At 40.3% G+C, this 25,040-nt stretch overlaps 2 protein-coding genes across 4 annotated transcripts in view; one reads left to right on the top strand and one right to left on the bottom strand.

The window, feature by feature from the left end:
* Window positions 1–15,276, top strand: part of TMEM204 (transmembrane protein 204) — a 44,549-nt gene extending 29,273 nt beyond the window's left edge. Inside the window, exon 3 of the mRNA XM_044433130.1 lies at window positions 14,892–15,276. Coding sequence (XP_044289065.1) covers window positions 14,892–15,136 — 245 coding nt within the window. The 3' untranslated portion in view covers window positions 15,137–15,276. The remainder of the gene's footprint in view (window positions 1–14,891) is intronic.
* Window positions 1–25,040, bottom strand: part of IFT140 (intraflagellar transport 140) — a 116,155-nt gene that overhangs the window by 47,513 nt on the left and 43,602 nt on the right. For all 3 annotated transcript variants that reach the window (XM_044433125.1, XM_044433127.1, XM_044433126.1), the window contains exons 16-18: window positions 23,522–23,672; window positions 22,122–22,253; window positions 20,298–20,494 (exon numbers count right to left, since the gene is read on the bottom strand). In XM_044433125.1, the coding sequence (XP_044289060.1) occupies window positions 20,298–20,494; window positions 22,122–22,253; window positions 23,522–23,672 (480 nt within the window). The remainder of the gene's footprint in view (window positions 1–20,297; window positions 20,495–22,121; window positions 22,254–23,521; window positions 23,673–25,040) is intronic.

The raw sequence follows: 25,040 nt of genomic DNA, 5'->3' as shown, positions 1-25,040 counted from the left end.
CAGGAGGCCAAAAACAAATCCAACAACCCACAATTTGCATAGGAAAAATACATTGTTGTGGATAGTGAATGTTTTGCACAGATTTGCTTATGTGAAAAGGATTTTTATAAGCAACACTGCACTTTTCACAAGCTTCATGCCAGGTCCCCATAGGTTACTTTTGAACCTCAATATTGTTGTCATGCACATAATGCAAGACCAGATTTCTCAAGAACCCATTCCCAAAAGAGAAAATACTTGTATCTGTTGTTGTCATGCGTTGTTAAGTCATCTCTGGCTTATAGTGAACCCATCAAGGAAAGACCACCAAAATGTCCTATCCATGATATTCCTGCTTAGCTGTTCTAAATTCAAGGCTGTGGCTTCCTTTACGCAGTCAATCCATCTCATATTTGGTCTTCTCTTTCTTCTGCCTTTCTCTAGTATGATTGTCTTCTCCAGGGAGTCTGGCCTTCTCATGATGTGCCCAAAGTATGAGAGCCTCAGTTTTGTCATTTTTGCTTCCAGGGAAAGCTCTGGCTTGATTTGATCTATGACCCACTAGTTTGTCTTTCTGTCAGTCCAGGGTATTCACAAAGCTCTCCTGTAGCACCATGTTTCCAACGCATCACTTTTCTTCTGGTCAGCTTTCTTCACAGTCCAACTTCCACATGGATAGGGAATACAATTATGAGAATGATCTTGGCTTTGCTCGCCAGTGAAATGTCCTTACACTTGATGATCCTTTCCAGATCCTTTATTTCTGCCCTTCCAAGTCTCAGTCTTCTTCAAATTTCTTGGCTTCAGTCTCCCTTTGAATTGATGACTTAGGAGAGGTATGCAATTTTTTTCACCATTTCAATTTGTTCACAGTAAATTTCTGTAATTCTGTAGTCAAGATTTTTGTTTTCGCTATGTTCAGTTTTTGCACTTTCTTCTTTCCTTTTCATCAGAAGTCATTTCAATTTGTTTCTTTCCGCTACTTAGGCAGTATAATCTGCTTAGTTTAGATTACTGATGTATCTTCTGACAATTTTCACGCCTTCCTCTGATCCTAATCCAGCTTTCCTTTTCATATGTTCTGTATATAAATTGAACAGATAAGGGAAAAATGCACCCTTATCTAATGACTTTGCTATAGGAAACCATTCTGTTTCTGCACATTCTGTCCTAACGGTAACTTTTTGTCTATGATACAGCTTACGCATCAAGACAATGAAGCACACCCATTTTTTTTCAGAACCACCCATAGTTTCTTCTCACGATCCACAAAGTCAACAGCATTGACAAAGTCTATAAAAATAGACTGAGCTTCTTCTGAAATCTTTGGTGTACTCCAGTAGCCAACATATATTTGTGAAATGATTTTGAGTGCTTCTTTTTTTAATCCAGCTTGAACATCAAGCATTTCTTGCTCCATACAAGGATTTATTCTTTGTTGCAACACTTTCAGTATCACTTTGCTTGCATGAGGAATTAGTTTTGACTCTTCTGTTTCCAGTTTGTGGACTATTGCTTTGTTTTCCATATTTACTGGCATTTTCTGGTTAGGATTTCAACTGATTCAGTCTCCCCAACTGGGAACTTGTCTATAGTGTCAGTTATAAACTATAGCGTTTTCATTCAAATATGATCAGTGACTGGGAAGGCATCAGTTGTCACTCAAAAGCATTTTTCATGGAGAAATTGAAAGCATGAACACTTTTTAATTGCTCTCTAAATGTGTATTCTGTACTCAAGAATTGACTGTAGTGGTAAAGAAGCATTGTTACCAGTAGACAGTTGGTGCTATTTAGATTAAAAGTTTCAAATGTGTGCCTTTGCCCAAGATTGGAAGTACAGAATAAGAGCCAACTGCTCAATTATCAGATTGGAAGTGAACTCTAACCAAGCTTTCCCTTTTGGAATAGCAGCCCAATTCAAAGAAAGATGCAATTTAAGGTGTTCATCCACTTCTTGAAGCTTCTAACAGTGGTTTGGTTAGAAATTATGCTTAAGCAGAGAAGGATCAGATGCAAGTCAGATAGTGGTCAAGCCCATGATGTTATTTAGATTACCATCGCCAAGGTTGAGTTTCCCTGTCACTGAAGTACAAAAGGAAGCGCATGCTGGTGTCTCCCATCAGCCAGGCCACTGGGAGGCTACACCCTCTGCTTCCAGAGAGTAACTTAATGCCAAAGGGAAGAGCTACCTGGCCCATCCAACATTCAGAGATGGAACTGCTGCAGGGTGTCCTCAGCCCACTCCCTGCCAGAAGAATTTTTTTTTTAATTTTTCGATGTATATCCTGCCTTTTTCCTACAAAGTGCTCAAGGCAGCTTACATTATTCTCCTCCTCCATCTTAAACTGTAAATGTCAGTTGCCCTGGAACTACAGAAGGAAAGGGAAAGAATGCTGTGGTCCCTTCCATCAGTCAAAGGCCTAAGAGTCTCATTCATGCAAGAACAAAAGTAAGGGAAGCAATCAATCACTGTCCTATCTTTTTATTCTCTTGCTTTAAAAACAATACTTTTTAATCATAATGCCTTTAAAGTGAATGAGGGTGCAGTCCTATAGATTATTTTCTCAATGCTCATGAACCCCTGCGTGGGGGAAGAATTAAAAGCAATCCCCACCTCTTCATTCCTCCCACTTTGAAAGAGGGTTGATTCCGGCCATCAAACTGCAGCACTTTGGATGGGGGGTGGGGGGGGGAGAGGCCAGAGCATCATTAGGATAGCCTCTATTTTGGTAACCTTGTTCTCTTTCCTCCTGCCCCTGCCCCTCAGAATGTCCCTTTTATCCATCTCTGAAGTCAATTTCTGTCCTTACAGAAGCAGGCAGGGTGGCCCCCTGCCCATGCTGGTTATACAGGAGGGATCTGAGGGAGAATCCCTAAGTTTTAGACTTGGATACAGGCATTTGAAGAATTCTATGACCCCATGAACATGTACCCATAAGATTGGTCTGCCAATTAGTCTAAGTAAATGCTGCTGCTTATGTTATGTTTTTCCTTCACCGGTCTTCAGAAGAGTCAATGTAGAAAACCCTGAACAGTCTTCAGAAGAGTCAATGTAGAAAACCCTGAAGACAAAATGAATAAATGCACTGCAGGATACAAAAAACTACTGAATTGAAAGTTTAAAGGATATTTTTGTCATTCCCTAGGTTGAGGGAAAAGTTCCTCATCTAATTAGCAGATGAGGAAACATTTACACAAGAGTAGCAAGAGTTTGCTTGGGTACCATATTCAAAGTTGGGTAGGAATCTCAAAAATTCTGTAGTGAAGTTCCTGAATACTGATATAAGAAAACTGAAGTCCGATAACTAGAATTATACAATTAAGTTATATTTGCACTCACTTATCTAAATATCAGAATCAATCCAGAATGATTACTGGAGTCTAAAAGTTGCAATTCTTGTTCTCATTAAAGCAGAGAAATATAGTTGGACAAGAACAGTTTCACTCACATGCACAGGGTCTATGAACACAGGCTTGTTGCAAATGTAATCATAGAATCATAGAATAGTAGAGCTGGAAGGGGCCAGCGGGCCATCAGGTCCAGCCCCCTGATCAGTGCAGGACTCCCAAGTTAAACCATTCCTCTCAGATGGCTATCCAGTTGCATCTTGAATGCCTCGTGTGTGTGTGTGTGTGTGTGTGTGTGTGTGTGTGTGTGTGTGTGGAGGGGGGGGAACATGGCCAGAAAATCGGTTCCACAGTCATACTGGTCTCACAGCCAGGACTTTTTTCCTGCTATGTAGCTGGAATCTGACTTCCTGTACCTTGAGCCCATTATTCTGTGTCCTGCACACTAAGATGATCGAGAAGACATCCTGTGTTGTGACAATCTTTCAAGTACTTGAAGGGTGCTGTCCTATCCTCAGTTTTGTCTTCTTGAGGCTAAGCATGCCTAGTTCTTTCAACCTCTCCTCACAGAGCTTTGTTTCCAGGCACAGGACCATCCTTATTGCCCTTCTCCGAACCCTTTCCAGCTTGTTTGCATCTTTCTTAAACTGTGGTGCCCAGAACTGGGCAAACTACTCCAGATGAGGCCAAACCAGTGCTTACTAAAAGGAGTAGTACTTCATGTCATCCGCAAGTGATACTTTTATTAATGTAACCTAAAATAGTATTTGCATTTTTTTGCAGCCAGATCACATTGTTGCCTCATGGTTGACTCAATGACACCCTGGTTTGTCATCTTGTAGATTCTACTTGGTGCAGTTTAAAATTTCTGGCTGTGCAAGTAACTTGGAGAGATCTGCCATCTCTAAATTCCCTTCTGTCTGTATCCTACCATGAAAGCTGAAAAAAAAGAAAATGATGTGTCATTCATTCACTGCTGCTCAGGAGCTAGAGTTCAAGCAAAGGTCCTGTGAAGGGAAACAGCCTTGCTAACACAAGTGGTTTTATTTTGAGCAGCACAAGGAAGCCTTCGTAGTTCTGTGTGATGAATAATTGATCCCTTAGATAAAAAGATGGAGAAACCGGAGAGGGTATGCCTACATTTAGTGGCTGATGTGGCATGTGGGGGGAGGGCAATTAAAGTGGCAGAAAAGAAAGGCAGTACTGAAACACTCGATTTTGATTAGGGATAGAGAAATCTGTCTATTTCCAGCCAGTGTGTCATTGTCCAAAGGTTCATTTGGTTACATGTATACATTCATGTATGGCTATTTAAAAGTATGCACAAAACCTCATGCTGTAATCTTACATATTAAAAATGAACTCATTTTCTGAGTGTGGATTCCGATGGAGCCAAACCAGCACTATCCACCACAACAGGGAATGATCAGCAGGACTGGGAACATGCACAGTATGTAGAAGTACAAAACAAAACAGTTACAGGAAAAAAACTGTAAGGAAGCAAAGTCAACAACAAAAATCAAAACCAGACCAATAAAAAGTGAACATTCTTGGTGGCTGTGGAATTCTGACTGCCGAAAGGAAAATAGGTCTGCTTCTAGGATACTCCTGTCTGGTGATTGGGCTGGTTGCTAAAACCATGAATGTGAGCAGTCTACATGTTAACATTTTATTGCAGGTTGCACCTACTTGTATTTAAATACACATGCTACACGTGTGTTAAATGCTACTAGATGAGGTGCACTGATAAGCTAACCTTCTTGGGATTTGTGCTGTATGCTGCTTTTCAGTCTCTGGCACAAACAGGCTACTTATAATCTGCACTCTTTTTTTAAGGCAACACTGATTCATCTACTGAACTTGCAAATGAAGTAAGCGCCGGCTCAATATATCTAGCTGTGCTTTCTTTTCCCCCACAAACAAACCATTATGTTTGAAATGCTGTGCAACTGATACATCTGCAGAAGTTAATGGTGGGGATATTTGGAGTTACTACAATTCAGAATTATTTTTCTGTTATTTATAGACCACCTTTAATGCTACCTCTTTTCACGGTTGCTTGCAACATATTAAAACCATCCATAATGTATTCACAACCATAAAATAACAGAAATCTAAAAATATCACACTGGCATAGAAAAGCCATCTGCAGAGTCAAACAATGGGGATATTCTACTGGAATATTCTGACAGAACAGATGAACATCCACTATATTCTGAACTACATGCAAGAGGAGAATCCAAGTATCTTTTGCACAAGTGGTCATGCATTCCACTTGTGCAACAATTTGCACAACTGCGTATACTTCTGGTTCTGCAAGAATAATCAGCTACCTCTGGCCCAATGAAAAGATTTGATGGGGTTGTGCTAGCACTATTTGAGTTTACAGACTGGCAGCTTTGGATGCTCCCCCATATAAACCAGTAGCACAAGCAATATTTCAAAAGGTTCCTCGCTTTAAGGGGTGTTCAATTCTCATTATAGGAAGAAATATGACTTACAGCATCAGTTTTCAGCCTAGAATGACTATCTGTCCTATTTTATAGAGGAAAGTGCTATATTTGAAGGCATCCTTTAACAGAATGGTTATCCAATCCGAATCTGGTTCAAAAGTTAAAGCACTGCAAGAAAGGAGGGAAGGTATCTTGGATCTTGCCCTTCAACAGTTAGTACCTGGATAGCAGACAGAATAGGCACTCAAATCACCTGGCCACAATCTTCCTCACTATGGTGAGTGACATATTATAATATAAATTATAATAATTATTTCTAAATTTGAGCTTATAGTTTAAGCACATTCAAATGTTATACAAACCCATAATTCTGCGATCAGCATCTCCTCTGTTTCAGAAATGCCTTTCTTTTGCTTATGTGGCTGTCCTATTTCAACGATTTATAAAAAGGAACACCCTGAGGTGTTCTCACCAAGTAACAAAAGTTAGTTATCAGCTGTGTGATGGTGCACAAGTGCAGAAAAACTACTTTATCTTTCTAAAAGGGATTAAGTTGAAACCCACCTAAAAATTTGATGATTCAGAGGTATGGAGAGGTTACAGGAATATCATTTCACTGTTGAGTGGGCTACCTGAGCTGTTGTTACATCTGCTGACCTGCTCAACCTTCCAATAAGTGAAGGGGGCTGGACAGCTTCCAGAGAAATCATAATGGTCTTTAACAAGCGCAGCAACAGTTTGCTCTATACCAGGGGTCCTCAAACTTTTTCAATAGGGGGCCAGTTGAAAGGCCCCAGCGATGGGTGCAGGCCGCCAAGGTGGTGTGGGAAGGGGGGGTCCGGGGGGGGCGTGCACGCATACACAGAAAGGCAGGGGCATGCCTGCACAGAGATCTTATTCTCCAAGCGAGTCCAAAATGATCTTGTGAGCAAGCTGGCACCTTGCCATGCACATGAGCATGCGCACGCATGGCGAGCTATGGCGGGCCGAATCCAGCCCATGGGCCATAGTTTGAGGATCCATGCTCTGTACCAATCACAATCACCCTTAGATAAGCTACCCACCAAAAAAATCCATAGCATTTCTGTGAATCCATAGCAGCTCAGAAATCTTGTAAGTACAGTTTACTGATTAACAGGTAACAGCCTGCCTATATTTACTCGCATTTTGTCAATAATTGCTTTAAAACAAACTGCCAAGAGTATTATTCTTCTGCAATTCTACATCTTTTGTGCCTTAGTTAAGAATGCATTCCTGTTCATAGTTTCCTGGGAGTAAGCCCCCTGGGGGAGGAACAGCTGGTATTTTTCAGGGAGCTGGACTTTGCTCCAGTTGCTTACCCCTTCAGCAGTTCATTATGGAAGGAAGGGAGCCTGAAATTACACCTGCAACTATTTGGAGGATGTGGGCACAGACAATGGAAAGACTGTCCATATTACGGGACATTTGCAAGCAATGCCATGAATTCATAAACAGGGACATGGGAAAGTTGACACACACAGGCTTATTCAGGATTGACCTGTCCTTGCCCACAAACCCAACGGAAATTGTATCTGCAGGTCTTTATGCCTGTTTACTACCCTTTGTTTATTTTAGTCTCCTTTTGCAAAGAGCCCTGCTGTCTATGTGAATTCCTTCTGTTGTGGTGGTGGTTAAGGAAGTGTTTATGAGAGAAAGGGAAGCTGATTTTTTCCTTTTATGCAAGATATTTGCCTCTTTGTATATTGTTCTTGTCAGGCTAATTAGATCTAGAAATTACTTTCATCAAAAGTTAATAACTAAAGTCACAGGGGTGGGGGAGTGGAAGACAAATGAACACAGTGCAGAGAGGTTCATCAAGGAATCAGGGCATTACTGATCCCTGCCTTAAAGGAAAGGAGGACAGCTTTGCAATTATACACATGGCACTTTGGGGTCAACTGTTCTGGGTTCTACTTCTGACCCTTCAACAGATTTCCTGCATGGCTAGACAAATCTCCTCACCTCAGTTTCCTCAACTCTGAAACATGAATAACCGGATACTCAGGATACATACGAAGCGGGAAGCAGCAGTGGGATACTTTATGTTCAGAAAGTTCTTCAAGACCGGTGGGAGAACACACTATACAAATGCAAAATACCATTGCACTTTAAAATCAGATGCTTTCCTGCCATTTCACAGGAAGAGATTGATCCATAGATAAATGAAATTCCCAGGGAAAAATACTATTTGCCCTACTCTACAACATCCTTGTTTCTTTAACTGTTCCTCAAAAGCTTCCAAGTCCTGATCTGTGGTCTTCTAAACTAGAGCCACATAGGTGGAATCAAGCCCCTTAGAGAGAGATAGTACGTTGTACAAGCACGGCTAAAAATCATGTGCTACACACAATATGCCACTCAACCTACTATGCGGAAATGTGCCCATGTACATTGAAGGGATCGCTCATGCAAGTGACTGCTTGGCTTGTCTGATTTTAGTCCATTACTGATGGTTGCTGTTGTTGTTGTTAGTCGCGAAGTCGTGTCCGACCCATCGCAACCCATGGACAACCTTCCTCCAGGCCTCCCTGTCCTCCACCATCCCCCGGAGTCCACCTAAGCTCAGGCAGGCTGCTTTAGTGACTCCATCCAGCCGCCTCATCCTCTGCCGTCCCCTCCTTCTTTTGCCATCTATTGTTCCCAGCATTAGGCTCTTCTCCAGGGAGTCCTTCCTTCTCATTAGGTGGCCAAAGTATTTGAGTTTCATTACTGATGGTAGGATTATACAAATGCGCCTGGTTAAGTAAATCAAGTGTCTAAGTATCTAGGTATTAATATTGCTAAAACATTAGAATTTTAAAAAAGAATAATTTAGATAAGTTGAAAAACGAAATAAAGACAAAATGAGTGAATTCAGGAAGAATAGATTATCTTGGTTTGGCAGAATAGTGATATGTAAGATGAAAATATTGCCTAAGCTATTTTTTATTTATGTTACTGATTAAGTTTACAGATAAAGAAATAAAAGTTTGGCAAGATATGCTCAATAAGATTTGTAACAGGCATGAAAAAGCAAAGACACATGTAAAAAAGATGGTACAGATCACAAAAGATAGGGGGGTTGGGTATCCTGATGTTAAGTTATATAATATAGCAAATCAATTGAGACATATACTGGATATTATATTACAACCTGACAAGGTAATATAGCTAAAATTAGAACATTTTCAACTGGAAGGATCCTTGACGGACCTTTTTTCAAATATGATAATAAAAACATTACAAAAAGGTAGAAAATCCTTTCCTTAGAAATAGAGTGATATCTTGGCTCACGAACTTAATCCGTTCTACGACTCTGGTTGTGATCCAAATTGGTTGTGACCCAAGTCAAATTTTCCCATAAGTTTCAATGTAAATAAGGTTAATCCATTCTGTAACTATTTTTTTAAATCAGAAAAATTTGAAACAAAGTGACAAAGAACAACAAAGTAACAAAGTACTGTACAGTACAGTGAAGAATACTTATCTAGGTGGGGGGAGGTTATTGTTCTGAGGAAGAGTCCCCCTCCGTAAGGACATCGGGGAGATTTCTTTCGGGGTTTCCTCTCTTCTTTGTGTCTTAGCTACAGGGTCAATTTTGGTGAAAAATCTGTCTATAGTCACTTGTTTTTTGTATAGTCACTTGGGAGGGTGGGGAGATGGCTGAAATCATGCTGGTTGAGGGGGAGGAGATGGCCAAGATTGCGCTCGTTTTTCCTGTAGGACCGCGCCCGTGACCACACACTTCCTCCCTGCATGAATGCAACTGCGATCGTGGCCATCTCCCCACTTGTAGGGGTGGGGAGATGGCCATGATCTTGGTCACCAACAAATGCGGAGTTTGTGACCCAAGTCAAAATTTTCATGAAATTTTTGTTCGCGACCTGATTTGGTCGTGAACTAAGGCATTTGTGAACCGAGGTACCACTGTATATCACACATTTTGAATAAGTATATGGAAAACTTTATGCCACCATTATGTCCAATTACTGAATTAGAAGGATTTCCATTAAATTTAAGAAAGATTTTAGGGAAAATATTAAAGAACAAATAAATTAAAAGCTTGGCTAAAGAAATGAATAAAAATGGGGAGACAAAAGCAATATTAGGAAAGGAGAAAATAACTTGGTATCATGTGATTCAGTTAGAATGAGACTAGAGAATGGATAAAGAAAAGATGCAGATGCAGGGATTACACTAAATTTGAATACAGTGGTGCCTTGTACTTCGAATTAATCTAACTTGGAATGATCTAGAGTTTGAATGTCAAGAATCAATATAAAATTGTTCTGCAGTTCCAATGATGCTTCTAAGTTCAAACTGTGAACGAAATGAAAAAAAAAATGCGGTCACAGAGAAAATGTCATTGGTTGTGCACCCAAGTTGGAAAAAAAAATACAGTACAAGACACATTGCCAAATCCCCCTCAAAAAAACTCCCCCTCACTTCTAACACTCTTACCCCACTGTTCTTGTCACTTTCTGAAGCCATTCTGGAAGTCCTCTTTCATGACTGTCTTTAGTTGTGCTGTTGTGGCCACTTCGCTGTCCTGACTTGAATTGATTCCTCTTGTCCTGTCTTGAATCAATTTGCCTTGTCTTATATCGATTTGTCTTGAATTTGTCTGGAAGACTCACAAAAGAGGACTTCCAGAACGGCTTCAGAAAGTGGCATGAACAATGGGGTGTATTCAAAGCCAGAAGTATTTGAGGGGCATTAATAGCAATTACTGTACTGTATTACTTTTACTGTATGTTTTTTTATTTAAACATTAACGGTATTTTTTGCTCACACCTTGTATATGACTCAAAGTTGCTGTTTCAGTTTACTGAAATAGGTATTGTTTAGGGTCTGGGAATGGATTAATTATTTCTAATCGGGAAAGTTGATTCGGAGTTTGAACGATTCAGATGAAGAGGGTTGGGAGACGTCTAGAGCATAGGTGGAGGAAATCACAGGATAAATCTGATCAAACACACTTAAGAGCCCAATACTGGGCCTATGCTGTGGTGGAGAAATTCTTCTCCGCTTCCATTGCCTCCTCACAATGCCGTCCGGCGGAGCTCTTTCGGGTGGTACAGGGGCTGGTTCATCCATGCCCTAAGAAAGATCCCGTACCACCCTTGACAGCCCGTTGTGACGACTTTGCCAAGCATTTCAAGGAGAAAATCGCTCAGATTTGTCACGAGCTGGACTCCACTAGTGACTCAGAGCCTTCTGGGGAGGTGCCAATGTTGCCGTCTGGTCCACAAGTGATGGATGAATTTCAGTTGCTGCAGCCTGATGATGTGGACAAGGTGCTTGGACAAGTACACCCTACCACCTGCTTACTGGACCCTTGCCCATCTTCGCTACTCAAGAAAGCCAAGGACGGGATAGGAACCTGGATCCTGGAGGTTGTAAACGCCTCTCTAAGGGGCAGCCGGGTACCTGACCCTTTAAAGGAGGCGGCAGTCCGGCCAGTCCTAAAGAAGGCATCCCTGGATCCAGAGATGGCCGGCAATTATAGACCGGTGGCCAACATCCCGTTCTTGGGCAATGTGTTAGAGCGGGTGGTGGCGGGACAACTCCAAGCACTCTTGGATGAAACTGATTATCTGGACCCATTTCAGTCCAGCTTCAGACTCAGGTATGGTACTGAATCTGCCTTGGTCGCCCTGTATGATGACCTGTGCAGGGAGAGAGACAGGGGGAGTGCGTCCCTGTTGGTTCTCCTGGACCTCTCAGCAGCTTTTGATACTATCGACCATGGTATCCTTCTGGATAGGCTAGTGGGACTGGGAGTTGGAGGCACTGCTCTGAGGTGGTTCTGCTCCTATCTCAATGGCCGATTCCAGAAGGTGGTGCTGGGGAACTATGGCTCTGCGCCATGGCAGTTATGCCATGGAGTTCCGCAGGGGTCCATTTTGTCCCCCTTGCTATTTAACATCTACATGAAACTGCTGGGAGAGGTCATTAGGAGATGTGGGCTGCGGAATCATCAGTACACTGATGATACCCAGCTCTACCTCTCATTCTCAACCAATCCAGGTGAGGCAGTGGCTGTGCTGAACTGGTGCCTGGCCGAGGTAATGGGCTGGATGAGGGCCAATAAACTGAAGCTCAATCCAGACAAGACGGAGGTCCTGTTGGTAGGTGGTTCGGGGTGAGGGACCTGGACCTTGTCCTGCATGGGGCTGCACTTCCTCTTAGGGACAAGGTTCGCAGCTTGGGAGTGCTCCTCGACCCTGAGCTGTCATTAGAAGCTCAGGTGACGGCGGTGGTGAAGAGCGCTTTCCTTCAGCTTCGGCTGATCCATCAGCTGCGTCCCTACCTGGAGAATGATTGCCTGGTGGCAGTGACACATGCACTGGTAACTTCCCGATTAGACTTCTGTAAAGTGCTCAATGTGGGGCTACCCTTGAAGACGGTCTGGATACTTCAATTGGTGCAAAACAGAGCTGCCAGGCTGCTGACGGGGACTGGGCGTCGTTCTCATATAACCCCAGTTCTCCGTCAGCTTCACTGCCTCCCCATTGAAGTCCGGGCCCAATTCATGGTGTTGGTTATCACCTATAAAGCCCTTAACGGCTTGGGACCTGGTTATCTAAAGGAATGCTTGTGTCCATATATGCCCTCCTGCCCCTTGAGATCGGCAGCAGAGGCCCTTCTCCGGGAACCCTCCGTGAAAGATATTAGGAGGGTGAGTACCTGGAGGAGGGCCTTCTCTGTGGTGGCGCCCCACCTATTTGAATGCGCTCCCCAGAGAGGTCCACCTGGCGCCATCGTTATTAAAGTTATTTTAATTTTTAACTTATGAATTGTATTTATGGGATTTTTAGGTATATGCCGATATGCTTCTGGTTTTTTAACTCTAATTGTATAAATTGCTTATTTATGTTTATTTATTATTGTTGTAAGCCGCCCCGAGCCTTTTTGCGAATGGGGCGGCGTAAAAATGGTTTAAATAAATAAATAAATAGTCTCCTGAAACAAATTAAATTTGAAGTATGAGGCACCATGTATATGATTATAGAAAAGGAAAAACAATATGTGAATGAAAGAGATACTAAAATTTATAAGACTGATCCCAATTCACATAAAGCAACATGGGAAACATATTTGAGGAAGGACATCAGTAATGAAGTCCGGGAATATATTTGGACAAATAGGTCATTAAAATGTATGCCAGTAAGAATAAAGGAAAACTTTTTATAAAATTGTATGGAAGTGGTACCTAACTCTGGTGAAGCTGAACTGTACAGATAATAAATATTCCAATTTACATTGGATACGTGGTCGTGGACTGGGTATATATTTTTATATGTGGTGGGAATGTGAATATATAATGCAATTTTAGAAAGAGGTTTTTAAAGGGAGTAGGAAAATAGTACGTTTAAATATTTAAATATGCCTTGAGATTGCAGTACTTTCTATAGTTGATAAAAAGCAATGGAGTTGGAATAATACAGAATTGATAACAAATTTAATAGCTGTGAAATTAATCATAGCAAAGAATAGGAAAGTAAAATAGGATTACCAGTTATGTGATTGGTACAGAGAAGTCTGGAATATGGCAATTAATGATAAATTAACCTGTGATATTAAAGTGAGCTTGTAAAAAAAAAATAAGCTCAGTGAGACATGGGACACATTTATTGAGTATGTGTTTTTAAAAAAGGAAAGATTTCAACTGCCAAAAGAATCATTGCAGTTTTGGAGGAGGAAATGTCCTGAAAGAGTTTTTCTATCTGTAACGTGTATCCAATGGTCCTGGAGTGGGGGCACAGTATTTTTAAGATTTATTTGAATTCTGTGTTTAAATGCATATATTGTTATTTTAGTTGCTTGGTTATATTTTAGATTGAAAACTAATATTTCTTTTTAAAAAGAGACAAGTGCAGAACTATAAAATTATTTTGTCCACAAAGTATTGAAAGGCACACTCTGTACCTGTGAGCTTTCAAGTTTGGGGATACTGAATCTGTGCCAAAATTAGTGTCTGTAGGAAAATGCAATACATTTCCATACAGTACTACCATCTTGAGTAGGTTTGGTGTAGTTAAGCAAGTGATACAGACAATAGTTTGCAATGTGAAAGTTTCCCACTCAGCTATGTTTCATTAGTTGCTCAAATGTCCTGAGTCATTTTGTGGACAGTTTTTACTAGGCTGGCAGTTATGGACTGATCTACCCAGTTTCCTGAAATTTCTTCACAATGTCATACAAAAGATTTGACTGACATGTCCAGATGTCTCACAGCAGCTGGACTATGGCCCTTGTGATTTATGTAGGGAACTCACTGGCTTTATCTTTGGATTGGTACTTATATATCTCACACAATCTATTATTAAATCAATAAGCCTTATAACCATCAGTGTGCATGTGCTTTAAAAACAGTTATATAAGCAAGAGTCTATTGCCTATGGTTGCTGCAGCATGGTTATGCTATTGCTCAGTCATAATTTGATTGATTGATTGATTGTTTTTATATACCATCCACCACAAGTGTCCAGGGATGGTTTTCCAATAAAAGTGACACAAAATAAAGTAGATCACACCTTCCAATTTCCAGTAAATAAAACCCTCCTTAAAACCAGTTAAACATTCAAATAGTGGGAAAATAAAATGGTGATTGTGCCGAAAGGCAATGGTTAGTGTAAGTATTAATGATACAGGCAGAAGTTTATGAAATTCAACTTTTAAATTTTAAAACACGCAAGACTGTGAATTCATAGCTGTATGTGCACACTAAAACCTGCAAATAGTATCTGATTAAGGTTTAGAGAAAGCAAAACTGGTACCAACAGTACTATTTAAATATTCCAAATCTCTTCTATGGCTTCCAATTTATTTTCACTACTAATCCAAATTCCTTCCAAACTCTCTTGTGATTCTCGGTGTCCTAAAATACACTAGAAAATCCACATGATGTTTTATGACAGCAAGATTCAGTTTTACTAGTGCTAGAATCTGAAAGGATGTGCTAACCACCATCAGATACATGCTACTGGCAAGACAAAAACCTCTGGAGCATCAATGAATTCATCCGAATGGTAGATGCTAAAGCTTTAGATTTTACTGCAGGAACCTTACCCATTTGGAATTCTATTCTTCCCTTTTCTTTCAGGCTTTGTTCTGGTCATTGGGCTGGTGACCTTCTATCGCATTGGACCCTACACTAGCCTCTCCTGGTCTTGCTACCTGAACATTGGAGCTTGCCTACTGGCCACACTGGCTGCTGCCATCCTCATATGGAACATCCTTCACCGACGGGAAGACTGCATGGCACCTAGAGTCATCGTTATCCGCCGCACCCTAACTGCTCGCTTCCGACGTGGTCTGGAGAATGACTATGTTGAGTCACCATGTTGAGAACATGGGGTGAAAAGAGGAAGATTCTCCAGAGGAGAAGTTTTACAAAATGGATTCATTTCTATAAATATGAAATGTAATTTAAATGTTGAAGAAAATCACAATGTTCACTTTTCAATTAAAGAAGCCCAGCATTATTATTTGGATGGGCATCATCTATCTATCTATCTATCTATCTATCTATCTATCTATCTATCTATCTATATATATAAAATATACATGTACATTATACACCATCATTCCCTGATGTACAGTGCAAAATTATTAACAGCTGAACCATCCTATTGGATCTTCAGCCAAAAACAGGGAACTTCAAATGGTGGCAGACCTACACTAAATGAGTTTTGTGATATGAAATGTGGAAAAGTTAATTTGGTATTCTAAGTTCAAACCTTATATCAGAAAAAAGTTATCTTTCACTCTAATATAAAACAAATTCAATGGTTCAACTATAGAAGTCATCCTTTCTGGAAATTAGCTACAGTCTGAAAGAAGAGACAATAGCTTTCCCCAACTGAATGTTTTAATTAATTTCATACTATTCTGTAATATTTCCGTAATATTTGCTATATAAAAAGACAACCAACCTATATTTTGAGTGCTTCCAATACAACACTTATTGAGGCTTGGCAAACCCTTCCAATCCAGAAATTGCTAGTGTAATTCTACTATTCATGAAACATGATGGGATTTTTTTTAAAGGAATGGGAATTTAAGATGTCACTCCTTTTCAAAAAGCTTTGCATGCACAGTTGGCAAAGCAGTACCCTAAAACCCACTCCCCTGTAATGTTCTCTATTTATATAGTTACATTAATTCTCACAGCAGAAATTGTTAGTTCTCTTACCATTGCCCCATAATATTTATTCAACTGAACCCAACCACTGGGATTTTCGTATTTGGTGCTCATTTGCTAGATTTGGTTCTGGACATTTAAGATGTCTAATCAAATACTTTTGGGAGGTACAGGGGTGGGGTGGGAAATACTGCCCACTGAATTTACTGAAGAGGAAAAGGTTATTTCTTATTTATTCAATGGCTGTATAAAAACTTGCCTTGCAGTAATACAACCCAAATAACTTGTTAGGGGTAGCACTAAAGTGTTCACTGTGAAATGGCCAGGACCAAGACACAAAAGAGAAGGATTTGAAAAGCTTAAGTGACATCCGTATCTTATCAACGCGTAACTGCTGAACACTTCTCAGTTGCATTGCCTTTTTAGTCAAGGATCAGATTACTGCTGGAGAAGTTACTATGAGCATTGCTAGTTGGAGAGAAGACCTTATCCATTTAGGCTGCAATCTTATACACAGTTACTTGGAAATAAGTCCCAATATGTACAGTGGGCCTTACTTCTGAGTAGACATGCACATGATTTTGCTGTTAATGTCTCTTTCTCGGAGACTTTGGTAATGTATCTGGTTTAAGTCTGTGTTTAATGTTTCGCTTTGCCAACTCCCTCCTCCCCCATTCTATTTTCTTCAAAAAGGAAATAATCAAGCTGGCTCTTGAGTTTCATTATAACATAATGAGGGCATCAAATATGGGACGCAAGGGAATTTTCATTCAGCAATTTAAGCCAAAACACTCCAGAATGTGGATAATAAGGTTAGGAACTATACTTCGCAGTTTGTAGCTACAGACTAAATTCTTGATATTATTCACTTTTATTTAAAAAATATTGTCTAGTTTTCATGGATGCCCTGATATTTTTCAGTACATAGCATGAACTAGCAGAACAAGAATACGAGCAAACTCATTGTTTCTTCAAGGGTCCTGGGTACCAATTATCTTTTACAGGCTACCCAGATGTTTGTTTTTAAAGCATGAAAATCCTGTATCAGTGTAAGAGTTCCAGGATATGCGCAGCCTTTATACCAAACACAATTTGCAATCTCTAATGCCATAAAAGGAATACACAATTTATTACAGAACACTGAAGCTCCATTGAGTACAGTGTGTCATAATTCTAAGAACTGTGTAGGATCGCCTTACAAATACTGCAAGTTAGAGCCAACACAGTTAAATCATAGTGCTGTTACATTTTGGAAAAAGCTGTGAGATTGCATCCCACTTCAGGGCAAGCATCAAGAATTTCTTAATTCAGGCTCATAAACTCATTTTTCTAGGACAATACAGATTGATTATATCACAAAAAAACATGGGCTTTGTTTCAATTTGCCGGGCGTTGTTTTTGGAAAAGCTTTGTATTGGCTGAAAATTAAATGTGCTCTAATTAACTGTCATTTTAAAATGGAATGAAAATATTGGAATATTTAAGATATATTATTTCTGCTAATATTGCAATAACCATATTATAATAATGTGAACTTAAGAGGATGTGGAGGCTCTGTGACTGTAATTTTTGGAATCACTGTGTTTATTTTAGAATTATAAATAAAGTTGAAAATGTTTAATTGCCTTCAAGGGGGAAAAAGGCAAGAGTTATATTTTTCAATGGAAACAGACAAATGGCCTGGATCCAACACATGACTTTAAATGTGTCCAAATATCACTCTCTTAAGAGGATTTTTGACTTTTTTCCATCGAATGGCAGGCCTTCCTCCAATTTTAAAGAGAGACTGCCACAGGAGTGTGTTGTTCAAGAAAACCATCTGGAACTTCCATCAACATGTGAATTGAATTTTTGGCCAAGACAGTATTGGAACCTATATATAAAAATCTCATGGATGTGCAAATAATCAATTGCATAATTTAAAACATCAGTTTGCTTTCTGTTGAACCTTTATGGGATGTTCTACATGCTCATGCTCATGCAACATAAATATAAGAAGCACTCCAACAATTAATTTACTCAAGAGGTAGACTATGAGAACAAGAACAAATGCTAACACTTTGAAAGGAACATAAGTATACTGGGTTGACTCCAGATTTGTCCTCTTGCACGCAGAAGAATCCAAGATCCAGGGAAGACTCTTACCAGAGGACATTGAGGCATGGCAAGGGGAAGAAGTTTTGGACAATTTCTCCTTCCCCCTGTAGCCCTAATGTCACCACCCACACCCTTCCAGAGAATCTTCTTATCCTCTGGAGTAGCTTGTCAGAGGACAGAAGGGACTACAGAAGGAATAGTGAATCAGCAAAGATCCTCCTTTTTCATCAGCAGGAAAATACCTTGAGCAGAGTTCTGCTCATGGTAAGCCAGGATGGAACTCATTAGCTAAAGAAAGACAAGTATGCAAATCCAAACTTTACCTGAGTTGCTTATGAACAGGTATCTTTTGTATCTAGTTGATAAACAAACTGCTTGACAAGCAAGAGAGAAAAAACTACAAATGAGATGCTCCAGGCTATCAGGAAGATTGTTTAAATACCTCAGCTCACAAATGCCTCAGTTCACGACCAAATCAGGTCGCAAACAGAAATTTCAGAAAAGAATCGCCTCAGTTCACGAACTCCACATTGGGTGACAACCACAATCTTCCCCATCTCCCTCGCACCTGTCTCCTGTGATGCGCATCCGCGATCTCCCCCTCCCTTCGCCAGCACGATCGCTATCACACTTATGGCTTGGACTCTCCCTTCAAACAATAACCTCCCCCCACTTAGGTTAGTGTTCTCTACTGTACTGTACTTTGATGTTCTTCGTTACTTTGTTTCAAATTTTTGTGGTTAAAAAAATATTTACAGAATGGATTAACCTTATTTACTTTGAACCTTATGGGGAAATCTGACTTGGGTCATGACCAATTTGGGTCACGACCAGAGTCCTGGAATGGATTAAGTTCGTAAGCCAAGGTACCACTGTACTAATCTTTGAATAGCATACTACCAAGCCTATTAATAGAACATTCCCTGTGCAGCATGCCACCACAAGCCAAACAAAATATTTCTGACAGCAGCATCTATTCATACACATATATCCCTTTTCAGTCATACAATATTGTTAACTGGTTTCTCTTAGAAAAGGAGAGGAGAGGAGAGGAGAAGAGAGGAAAGGGCGAGCCAGAGGTTTTACTTTCAGCCTTTGGAGAACAGTAGAGACTTACAGCAAACCTGCACATGACACAGATGACTGGAGATCAGGGTATCTCTTTCCTTTTAAATTAATAGCAGCTGGGTAATCTTAAGAGTGAACTGGATACAGAACTGTGGCATGTCTGTAGGGGGTGGGAAGTAAACATAACTGGAACTACTTTCTAAATTAGCTCCCCCTCAAGGAAAAACCTGCTCTTTGTCTTGTGGGGAAAATATGCAGATGTCTTATCTGACATAAGTAGCACCATCTGCAAGCACCTGGGGAAGGGAAAGGGAGATAAGGAGTGGGAAAATCAGCCTAGGAGAATCTCCTAAAGCACACTGGTCTTGCATGTTTACAGAAAAAGTCCTACATGTCCCAGCATTACCAGTCAGCAATGGGGAATGATTGCTGTGGAAGATTGCTGTGGAAGACTGGGCACTGTGAGACTTCTCTCCTGTTTAGAAGTGCATAAGATGAAGGATTTTCTGTATAAGGATGTCCTTCAGCTCTCTTTCTGCCAACAACATATAGTGATTTGCACAATCAGAGAGTGGTTAACAAACTACCATGACTTGGTAATCACCCTATACATACTGACTTCTCTGTATCTCTCTAATTTATTATTACATTTATATGCTGCCAAACAGTCCAAAGGGCTTTCAGACATGCAATTCCAACACAGAGGGGGTGGCTTGTCAACCACACTAGAATACACAGCTTATTCTAGGGTTGTGTGATGGTTTCTTAACTACCATAGCCAGGATCAGCACGCAAGACCCACAGATCCCAGAACCCCTTGTGGCTAACATGCCATAGAGGGCTGTAGGGATCATACAGACCAGGCTAGAGTCCTTCCTTTGCTAGGTCCTCTAGCAAAGTCTCTAGAAAGTTGTCTCTCAGACACTCTTTTCACTTCGCCTCACTGTGCGATCCAGGTACAAACCCTCTAGATGAGAAAACACAAGGCAAGACTGAAGCAAACATATATACAATAAACATACACATAGTCACTGCAACACAGTCCCAAAGCAAGAGCAACATGAATAAACCAAAGAACAGCTTTATTTTGCACAAAGCTCTCAGCAAGTTTAGCATCCAAATAAGATGGAGATAAAGAGTAAGAGAAACAGACAAAATTAAAGCACTCAAGCAGTAAATAATGTCAAATTCTGATCCTACCTTTTGATGAGCTTGATGGATTTGAAGGCCTCATCCATATTCCCAATGGTGAGGTAGAAGCTAAAGTTAAGCATAGCATCACGTGTGGTCTTGTCACACTCTTCCAGTCCAATGAAATCTCGCATTGGCCTTCTAGCTACCATCTGACAGAGTGGTTCCACACCAGGCCCTGCTTCCTCTTTTTTCTCAGCTTCTGGCTGAAAGGTAAACACCAAACTCATTCGAAGGACAGTGCTTGTGATCATCTGTAAATGAGGCAATCACACAATAAGGAAGAACCTGAAGGATGCAATTCCATGGCCTCCTGACATTTGGGGGGCGGGGTGCACATGATTCTTCAGAGTCCCCGCACCAAGGTCCTCGAGGCTTGGTGCTTGGATTCCAATGACTGAGCTCCCACCCCATCCTGCAAAGAAAGAACCAGACTGGCAGCCTCTTCAAGAACAGAAATGCCCCATGGAAAGGGAGAGAAAGGGAATGCTGGGTGGGTGGAAGAGGAGGAGGCTGGGGTTGTCTACATACAGGCATTCCTACTGGCATCCTCACCTCCTTCCCTTCCAGACTATGGTGCTTTATCTAAATAGCTGAACCCAGCTGTCTAGAAAAAGGCACAGGACAAGGTGCCACGGCCATAGAGAGAGCTGCTGCCACATCTCACTCTGGCCATCTGGTGTACTGAAACCTTCCATTTCTAGGGCAGGGGCAAAAGAAGTGTGCACCAAGGCACTTCAAGGGCCACAAAATTGTACTTGAAGGACTGCATATGTCTCAAGTTGCCCAACCACCTCTAAACCTCTCTGCATTTAATCAGGGCCTTTTCACTGGTGGTCCAACATTATGGTACTTTTTTCTGGCTGATTTACACCGAACCCCTTCAGCAGAGGTTTTCAGAAGACCTGGAAAAGTTACTGCTTTACTACCCCTTTTCCTTAAGACTGTGAAAGACTTGTGTGTTTTATAGCAGCCCTCTTCTAAGATGTATCCAAGCGAGGCTTTTATCATGCAATCACTGCACCTCATTCATGGAATTTTGCAATTTGTGCTTCCAATGGCATCTTCACCTTATCACTCTCCTGCTTTTCCTACAGCTTCTCCTGTCTTTTTTTTTCTTTCCAGAAAAAATTGCTAACGATTAAAAAATGAAACATCTGTGCAGTGTATTTGGCGTGGTCATGCTAAGAACACTCCATCTGAAAACACTCCTAATAATTGTAGACCTTGCTGATATGCCTAATGAATGTTAAAGATCATACTGTCAGGGTTGAACCCCAAAAAGCACGCTACGGATAAGCACTTTGAATAAATAAATAAGTAACAAAAAGAAAAATATAGTATGGAATAAAGAGAAGTTAAAATTAAGGAAGGCTATCAGATGATACTTACATAAGGTTTATAGACAGATCCTCTCCAAAACAACAACTACTGGCAAACAGAAATGAAAAAAGAAACAAAATGACAGGAGAACACACAAACAAACAAACAAACAACATGAAGAATAAAACAGACAAAGCAGAAATAAGGACAAAAAATCCCCAGAGTTTAAAAAAACAAAACAAAACTTGGATTTATTATGTAAATACTGAAGCATTAGAGCATGCTTTCCAGTTCCTTTTTTATTCTCTTTTTCTTTTGAGTCATGTATTATAATTTAAGTCTGCAAAGTAGTAATCTTTGTACAGAATCTTGAAAAATTTAGGCACTTACTAAATAATTATACCGTACCCCCAGTTTACCTTGACCTGATCCAGTGCACACAGAATGTGTCTAGTTTGGAGGCAAAGGAAACATTTTAAATTACGTTCTCCTTATTTTTTGACTGCTCACCTTTTTGGCAAAGTAATAATGCGGCACTTCCATGCCCAGAAGTGACTGGTAGGCTGACGGCAAGAGAAAGCTGTCTTGGAGCAAAAGCCCATGCTCTTCAGTACAGAAGAAGGATATAATCAGAGCATTCATCTGAAAGGGGAAAGTGAACACTGTTTGGGTTCCATGGCACAATATCCTTTTTAAGGCTTGTTGCTATTTTCCACTTTCATCTGGCTGAGTTTTCTGTTAAGAAACAAAACACACACCTGCTACAGGTTTCCTGTCAGAATGTTGTGGGCACTAAGTTAAGCTCAGCAGCCTCAATACTGCCTAGCAGCAGCTCTGCAGTATTTCAGGCAAAAGAAAATTAGTATTTCATCTGAATCTGAGACCTCTTCCATGCAAAGCAAACATTCTGTCACCTATTTACAGGTATTTTCCAAGCACTGTTGATTCACTTTGGGAATACCCAGTGTTACTTGCATTGTTGCTTTGAAGTACTGCAATTAAAACAAAAGCATGCTTAGCTACTGCCTATTTGTATTCACTGTGGCTTCATCACTTAGATGGGGCTGGAATGTCACAGGTACTCAGAGGGTCTCCTTTTCTAGCCTGCAGGAACAGAAGGGGATGAGGAAGTTTGAGCTAATACATGTTTTGAAAGATAAGAATACTGGTCTTAAAGGGAGGTTCTTGACTGAACTCAACCTCTTACAAAATTCCAACATGCATTCAAGTTAAGTATCATTTTAACTGCTTGCTGTTACAAGCAGGCATATACTAGTATATTTTGAAGTGTAGCCATCTTCTGAAAGTCTCCATAATCCTGTTTCTAAGAAAAGTTCAAAAGGTCAGGCAGCTGTTTTGATCTTTATTTGTAAACCTGTTCTTGTGGTTTTCATGTTTACCAGAAATGGGTCCTTTGTAAAGCAAATGGGTCTTAACTGCTCATCCAAGACCAAGTCACCCAAAATATTTTGTATTACAATTGTTGCTGGATTCATTCATCTTTCCCCCACCCTCACAGACCAGTGAAGACTGCAGTGAAAATCAGAGGTAACAGGGAAATCTGAGGAGAGCACAGGGTGGCCAATGACTTTGGCACCCCAGCTAATCAAAATGTACTAGTGTCACACTATGAGCCCTGGCTTCACCATACCACCAGTCAGAAGATTTCATGCCAGTCAGCCTTTTAAACCAGACATTTCAAGACCTTTAGGAAGATCTCGTGTGAAACTTTATTTTTTTTATTTACTTAAAACATTTTTATGCTGCATACTGTGTGACAGCACCTCTGGGCAGCGCACAATCATAATAACCACCATTTTAAAAAAGAACTTCTAGCCACACCTAATCACCAAGTGTTACCATCAACATCCAGTCCCTGGAGAGTGACAAATCAAAGGAGAATGACATACTGCATTTTCTGTTGATTGCTGCTTCATGTCTAATGATTGCTGACTTGAGTCAGGAACTGTTTCACAAATGAAAAGCCTTGGTTCATTTTGATCCCAGAAGTGACTAGCAGGGATGTGGTCACACAGTTCTGGATATTCAGAATTGCTTCTCCTGTTTGGACAACACAGGTATTAATCTAGGCAATAACACTTTGCAAAACATATCCATAAATATCATATAAAAATCCCACAGATGATGCACTTACTGGGTTTGAAACCAAAGTAGAACCCACTATGTGAGTTGGAGTTATCTAATGTCTGTTGTTATATCCCAAACTTATAATGGATAGAAGTTGACAGCCAAAAGTTTTATTGAGTTAAAATCTATGCATAATTGTAGACTAACACTAAAGCAGGATTTCTCAAAAGAATTCCCAGCCATACACACAAAAGAAAAATCAGACGCATCTTGCTTTCCACTCATCCTGTCCGAAACAGATGTGTTATTAAGAGGCTTTGCAAATAAAAAGAGCCACACACACTGAACCAAAACATATGTGATTCCGGAGAAATTATTTTCCCTGCACCATTTTCCTGATTTAAATAATCAATCCACCAAAAGCTGCTCTGATTCATAGGCTGGGAAAACAGCACTGGGGAAAGGGTTATATAACTCCTGATCCTGTGCTGATCAAAATTCTGCCACATGCCTTCTCTGGAAATTTTAAAAGTAGCAGAGGAAGAAGTTGAGAGTTCTGACTGCAGATCTCCTGTGTCATGTTTGGTCTGGACCTTACTGCACTGGAGTTTCTTCCTGTCCTTTTTGCTCAAAGGTAAGTAATGATTCAACTCCCTTATCTCCTACTGAACACCTAATATTAAAGAATCTATGTTCAAGGACACATGTTCTCTTGAGATTAAGGGCATGCATGTGTCAGCAGGTGCAACCTGATTAACAAGACAGTCCCAAACTTGTCTACTCAGAATGATCTACCAAGCTTAACTGGGGTTTCTCCCAGGAAAATGACTGCAGCCTTAGTCTATTAATCTCATGGTTAAATTTGCATATACATAAAAGAACATTTCTGTACCAAGAGGCACACTTTTTCTTGCACATCTGGGTCATGGTTTCATCTAAGACCTCAGGAGAGGCATTCCTCCTATATGTGAGACAATGGAGAATGCCTCTTAAGATGGCATTTGCTATCCGTAGTTTGTATAAAACTTGTATATTAGGGTGTTTTTTTTTTAAAAGTATCTGCTGCTTGAATAATTTTAACAACTTTTTATTCAGCTTAAAGTTTCAATATTTTATTCAATTAAGCAATGCATCCCTAAGAACTGTCTGTATAAATAATGGAAAAATAAATATACAATCAAGAATGACTGAGTTGTGTGAATGGTGTGCAATGATCCAAGTGCCCATATTTATTTATTTTTATAAATAAATTAACTTATTTTTCCTCTGTGATGGCTAGAAATCCTGTTGGGTTCTTACCCACTCAATCTGTTTTTTCCAATTTCCCAGTTGTTATCCATA

This window comes from Varanus komodoensis, unplaced genomic scaffold, assembly GCF_004798865.1.
Source record: "Varanus komodoensis strain SLA01 unplaced genomic scaffold, ASM479886v1 scaffold26, whole genome shotgun sequence".
NCBI lineage: Eukaryota > Metazoa > Chordata > Lepidosauria > Squamata > Varanidae > Varanus > Varanus komodoensis.
Note: the sequence above shows the minus strand (reverse complement) of the source record. Positions and strands in the feature narration are given on the sequence as shown.